We start from the raw sequence: 6774 nt of genomic DNA on the forward strand, positions 1-6774 counted from the left end.
TGAAACTCTGTTTAAAAAAAAAATATATATATATATATATATATATAACTGTTTTTCAAGATTTACTCTGCAGAGCTCAATGAATCTTCCTCAAAGGTATGTCTTCTTTAGCATTGAGAGACACTGGAACTCCATTTATACTTTCTCTTCCTTCCAACTTGAATCCTTTCCCTTCAGTCAAAGAAGTACCATTTTGACAATTTTTAATAATTATACTGGAGTTCTGCTAAATATTTTAAAGTGGTATAAGAAGATTATACCATTAAAACAAACTATCCAGACGAAATTGTTTCAAACCTGATATACTTCATAGTAATTGGTAGGGTCAAGTTTCAACAAGACTTGTATTTGATTTAATTTTGAGGTTAATATACAACTTAAAGCAATTTTAACAACTGAGTTTTTCATTTCAGGTTTCCAGGAAATATAAACAACTTACCCAGAATGACTAGATGATGAAGGTGGTGGCAAATCTGGTGTAAGGACATAAAGACTGTTGTTTTTTGGCAAATGTAGCGATTTTAGGACCGTCTGAAAAAGAAAAAAAAAAGCAAAAAATGAATGTTGATTACTCATTACTGATTTTTCCTACAATTCTTGAAAAATTGTTAATTTTGTAGTTCGATTTTTTCAGCTTTTGATAATTTCCTAAATAGGCTAATGCAAACGAACTACTGAATCCAAGTAATCTTATTGCCCATATATATAATATATATATATATATTATATATGGGAATATGGTTGTATACCTATATACATTATATGTATACAACATTCAGGTTTATGTTAGTTTATTTTATATATGTATATGTATACATATATGTGTGTATATACATATGTATCTGTGTGTGTGTACATACATGTGTGTTTATATATGTATATATGTGTATATACACTCATATACATATATAAAATAAACTAGCATAAACCTGAATGTTAATATACAAACTCTTCAGCTCATGAAGCAATACAAATAGATAAGAACACAGTTGGGACTCAATTACTTTTTCACTGAAGTAGTAGATCCTTGCAACTAATATATACTTCGTTTCAGGGTCATCATAGCAAAAATTGGTAATATAGGTTTTCAGAGATCATTAGACCTTGAAAAGATCACTGAGAGCACCTCAAGTCAATGATTTTATAGATGGGAAGCTATATAGCCTAAGAGGTTAAGTAACTTGGATGAGGGCTCTAGTGTTACCTAGATATCTTTTACTCCAGATATCTTTTTTGTTAAAGCTCTCTCTCTCTGGAATTAATAAATTACTATTGGACTACATATGACCTACTATCTTGATACGCATAGAAAATTTCATTCACTAAATTTCTTTGCAGAAAACTCACATATATTTCAAACTACTAACCGGAAGGTAAAAACTTGCTGAAGTACTTCAAACTTTTCTTGACAGCAATACACACTAAGAAATACATTGTACATCTTTACATCATAAGCCAGGAAATGCACTTATTCAACAGATATTTATTGAGCCACCTACTCTGTACCAGGACTACTCTAGCCACTGAGAATACAGCATTGAACAGAATAGCCTAAAATAAAATTCTCTGATCTTAGGGAGCTTACATTTGAGTAGGAATAAATAAAACAAGTAACCCTGTATAGCTGAATGTTGAAGGTGACAATTTTTTGACTAAAAATAAAGCAGGGAAGGGAGGATAAAGAATGTGGGGTTGGGGAGCTTGGCAATTTTGAACAGGGTGATGAAGGTGGGTCTCACTTGGAGAATGTGACATTTGAGCAAAAACTTAAAGGTGAAGGAAACAAACCATGAGAATATATAAAGAAATAATATATTCCTTCCTGGGGAGGGGCAACTTAACACAAGCATGGAACATAAGGAACTTATTCTTAACTCCTCCATGAGAGGACCCAGCTTATTAAGTGTGCAGTCTTAATCCAAAGGTATTGAGACTTACTCTTGACTCATACTAGTTATCTGTTAAATGAAAATAAATACATAATTACCCTTATTATATGAAATACACTGTGGCATTTCCTATTGTATTCTATTTCTCTTTTTTCATTTCTTTCTTCTTCCATTTTTTTGTTTTTGTTTTTGTTTAATGATGTTGACTATAACCCACTCAATTAACTTCTCAATCCACTAATGGTTTATGGTCCATGGTTTGAAAAAAACACTGCATTAGGCAATTACCTGTAACTTTACAATCTGCCAGGAGACATGGATATCCTGAAATTTATGTCAAATATGTGATATCCTTTTGAAATTGATGAGTTATCTCTATAGAGTTAACATGCAAACATTACAACACACTCACACACAAATTATTTTTCTCTTTTTATCTTTCATTGTTTTACTCTGCGAATTATTGGTAAATGCTTGCCATTTGATCAAGTCATTATTGTTCTTTTCCCATGCCACTATCCAAAGATTTTCTATTAAATCTTTCCCATCAAACCACATATGGCAAGATTAAATAAAATGGATACTTTCCTTAAGTCATTTACTCATGCATTCATCCCATAAACATTTATTTCAGGTGTGTTATGCCAGGTATTAAATATACGATGATGAAAGAAACAGATATGGTCCCTCTATTAATACTGGTGTGATGGAGAATGCTGGAATGGGACCAAATTAGATACAGAAGCCTGTTGGAGAAGGTAACCTTAAGCTGAGACTTGAATTATGAAAAAGAGCCACCCATGTGAAGAACGGGAGGTAAAGCATTCCAGGCAGTTGAATAGCATCTGTCAGACAAAGATGTAAAGAGCTTGAGCCTATTAAAATATTTCAAAAAAGGTTTCTGTGGCTGCAGCATGGAAAGTGAGAGTAAGAAAGGCTCAAGATGATGTTGTAAAGGTGAGAATGGGGTAATACAATACTTTTTAAACTATTGTGAGTAGTCTGAATTTTATTCGAAATGTAACAAAAAAGCTATGTTTTAATGAGAGAGTGATATAATTCAATTTATGTTTTTAAAAGATCACTCTGACTGCTGTGTGGAGAATGCACTGGAAGAAACACTGAAAGGAAGCTGAGACAACAACAATGAAGTTACCATATTGCTCCAGACAAGAGATGGTCATGGCCTGAATTAAGCAGTTGCAATTTAAATACTAAAAAGTGGCCATGGTTGAGATACATTTTAGAGATCGAATCTATAGAATTTACCAAAGGATTAGGTGCTGTAAGAAATGAGAAAAGACGGATGGCCAAATGTTTGGATTCAGTGGTGGCTATAATCGTTCTGCCACTTATTGGGGGAAGATTGGTAGAGATATGGCATAGGGAGGGAAAATCAAGAGTTCCATTTTAAACATGTTAAGTTTGAAACACTAATAAGATACACAAGTACAAAAGTCAATTACCAATTTGGATATGTGAATTCAAAAAAGTATGAGCTGGAAATATAAATTTGGAGGCAATCAGAAAATTAATGGCATGGGAATAGCAGAAATCTCCTAGCGAAGACTACATAGAAATAAGTAACTAAGGCTGGGTGCCACGGCTCATGCCTGTAATCTCAGCACTTTGGGAGGTCAAGGCAGGAGGACTGCATGAGCCCAGGAATTCAAGACCAGTCTGGAAAACATAGCAAGACCCTGTCTCTACAAAAATTAAAAAAAAAAAAAATTAGCCAGGCGTGGTGGTGCACATCTATAGTCCTAGCTACTTAGAAGGCTGAGGTACAAGGATCACTTGAGTCTAGGAGGTCAAGGCAGCAATGAGCCATGATTGTACCACTGCACTCCAACCTAAGCAACAGGGTGAGAACCCATCTCATAAAAAGAAGAAAGTAGTAAATTTGTAACCAAGACTGTGTTCAAATTTTGGGGGGATTGGGGGTAGGGGAGACAGACTCTTGCTCTCTCGCCCATGATGGAGTGTAGTGGCACACTCTCAGCTCACTGCAACCTCTACCTCCCAGGTTCAAGCGATTCTTGTGCCTCAGCCTCCCGAGCAGCTGGGACTACAGGTGTGCACCACCACGCCCAGCTAATTTTTATATTTTTAATAGAGACAGGGTTTTGTCATGTTGTCCAGGCTGATCTCAGACTCCTGGCCTCAAGTGATCTGTCTGACTCAGCCTCCCAAAGTGTTGGGATTACAGGTATGAGCCACTGCACCCAGCTGACTGATTCATACCCACAGGTTTCTCAATGAATGAATGAATAAATAATATAATTATGAAAACGAATTCATTTTGGTGTTTTCTTTCTGTCAAGGTTGCTGATTTACTCGGTCAGCACTTTTAAAAAGTTTTAATCCATGCATCAATTAGAATGGCCATACAACAGCAGGGGATATCAAACTATGGCCTGGGGGTCAAACCCAGCCTGCTGCCTGTTTTTGTATGGCCTGTGAGTTAAGAATGGTTTTCACTTTTTTTAAGAGTTGGAAAATAAATCAAAAGAGTATTTTATGGCATGTGAAATTACATAAAATTCAAATTTCTGCATCAATAAACATACTGAAACACAGTTACGCTCAATGTTTCACATATTGTCTATGGCTGCTTTCCCACTAAGAGAGCGGTGATTAAGTAGCTGCATGGCACACAAAGCCTAAAATATTTACTACCTGACTTTGTACAGAAAAAGTTTGCTGACACCTAATACAGCACTTCTAAACTTACCCGTATCTTCCCAACCCAAAATTCCTGTAAATATCTCACTGAAATACTCAGAACATCTCCAAATTTCAAATGAACTCACATTTAAGTACTTATAGGCACAATCACTACAAGAAGCCATTCACGAAGAAGAATTGAACCAAAAGTTGAAGTTTTTTTAATTTTTATTTATCTTTTTTTTGAGACAGGGTCTCGCTCTGTTGCCCAGGCTGGAGTGCAGTGGCACGATCTTGGCTCACGGCAGTCTCCACCTCCCAGGTTCAAGCAATTCTCCCACCTCAGTCTCCCGAGTAGCTTGGATTACAGGGGTACGCAACCATGCCCAGATAATTTTTGCAATTTTAGTAGAGATGGGGTTTTACCATGTTGGCCAGGATGGTCTCGAACTCCTGACCTCAGGTGATTCACTTGCCTTGGCCTCCCAAAGTGATAGGATTATAGGCGTGAGCCACCGCGCCCGGCCAAAAGTTGAAGATTCTAAGTCTATGCCTGGCCATTAAAATGACCCAGTAACAAATGTGAAAACATTCAATAATTATTTCCACTTCAAACATCTAAAACTTGAGAGCTAACTCATTTTTTTTCCTTCTTTCTCCACTCTCTCTGGAAGAAAAAAAAGTGTGTAAGGCCAGGCGCGGTGGCTCACACCTATAATCTCAGCACTTTGGAAGGTCGAGGCAGGCAGATCATGAGGTCAGGAGGGAGTTCAAGACCAGCCTGGCCAACATGGTGAAATCCCATGCCTACTAAAAATGCAAAAATCAGCTGGGCATAGTGGCATGTGCCTGCAGTCCCAGCTACTCGGGAGGCTGAAGCAGAAGAATCGCTTGAATCCTGGAGGCAGAGGTTGCAGTGAGGAAAGATCGTGCCACTACACTCCAGTATGGGCAACAAAGCGAGACTCTGTCTCAAAAAGAAGTATAAAAAATTTTATATCTGAGGTTGCTACTGGGACCCTGAGAATAGCAATTATTTCCTTAAAATTGCAACACTCTCTGCAAATTCTTAAAATATAATTCATCCCATGCACTTGCCACTATCCAAGTCAACAAGGAAAACAACATTCTTATTTAAATTCTCAGTTTAAAAAATTTCCTATTATCTTTGTTCCACAATCAATACTTGACATAAATGTATACATTGCATGTGACTTCTTTCAGACCAATATGTAATTGCTCAGAAAATTATTATTCCAGGGCATTCTCTGATACTCTAGGAGGTTTGAAAAAAAGGTAAAGGCTCCCAAAAAAAGGGCCAAACTCCTTTAAAAGTTAGAAATAGGAAAAACATACCATATACTGTTTTCATTTACAAATCTACTCATTTACAATTGTTATTGGTTTATCATGAAATATTTTAGCTTAGAAAACACTACTTGCTGAATCCTTAAACTAAATTACTATTGCCAAATCTACTTCTGCCATATGTAACAACATTAATAAAAACCAATTTTTACGTATCATTTAATCAGTGGCATAACTTAATTTCTATGTAATTAAAAAACTCACACTGTCTTCCACATCTCCCGTCTTCCAGCCTTTTAACAGCATTTTGGACACAGGTATCTGAAGTTCATTTTCCAGAATCTGTTTAATCTCTCCTGTATAAATAACAAGAGATCAAATATTACTAACAAAATAACACAGTTAACATTTGTCCATATCCAGAGCTAACACTAATATGTGGCATATAGTGTACAGTCAATCACATTTGTCTGATGAATATTTCTGTATCTATAAAATGGGAAATAATATTATTTATCTTATCTTGCCCTAGGATCTGAGGATGACAAAAGATAGCATACATTAATGAAACTAAAAAATAAAGCTAGGCTGGGTGTGGTTGCTCATGCCTGTAATCCCAGCACTTTGAGAGGCCAAGGTGGGCAGATCACCTGAGGTCGAGAGTTCAAGACCGGTCTGACCAACATGGTGAAATTCTGTTGAAACCCTGTCTCTACTTGACCGGGCGCGGTGGCTCAAGCCTGTAATCCCAGCACTTTGGGAGGCCGAGACGGGCGGATCACGAGTTCAGGAGATCGAGACCATCCTGGCTAACACGGTGAAATCCCGTCTCTACTAAAATACAAAAAGAAAAAAAAAAAATTAGCCGGGCGAGGTGGCGGGCGCCTGTAGTCCCAGCTACTTGGGAGGC

General features: G+C 36.8%; 1 protein-coding gene across 1 annotated transcript in view; it reads right to left on the reverse strand.

The window, feature by feature from the left end:
• Positions 1-439: 439 nt before the first annotated feature.
• Positions 440-6774, reverse strand: part of LOC105534937 (FAS-associated factor 1-like) — a gene marked incomplete at its 3' end in the record, with an annotated part of 240954 nt that continues 234619 nt past the window's right edge. The window contains exons 5-6 of the mRNA XM_011973876.1: positions 6129-6220; positions 440-531 (exon numbers count right to left, since the gene is read on the reverse strand). Coding sequence (XP_011829266.1) covers positions 440-531; positions 6129-6220 — 184 coding nt within the window. The remainder of the gene's footprint in view (positions 532-6128; positions 6221-6774) is intronic.

The sequence above is a fragment of the Mandrillus leucophaeus genome, unplaced genomic scaffold (genome assembly GCF_000951045.1).
Source record: "Mandrillus leucophaeus isolate KB7577 unplaced genomic scaffold, Mleu.le_1.0 Scaffold14, whole genome shotgun sequence".
In the NCBI taxonomy this organism is placed as follows: Eukaryota; Metazoa; Chordata; class Mammalia; order Primates; family Cercopithecidae; genus Mandrillus; species Mandrillus leucophaeus.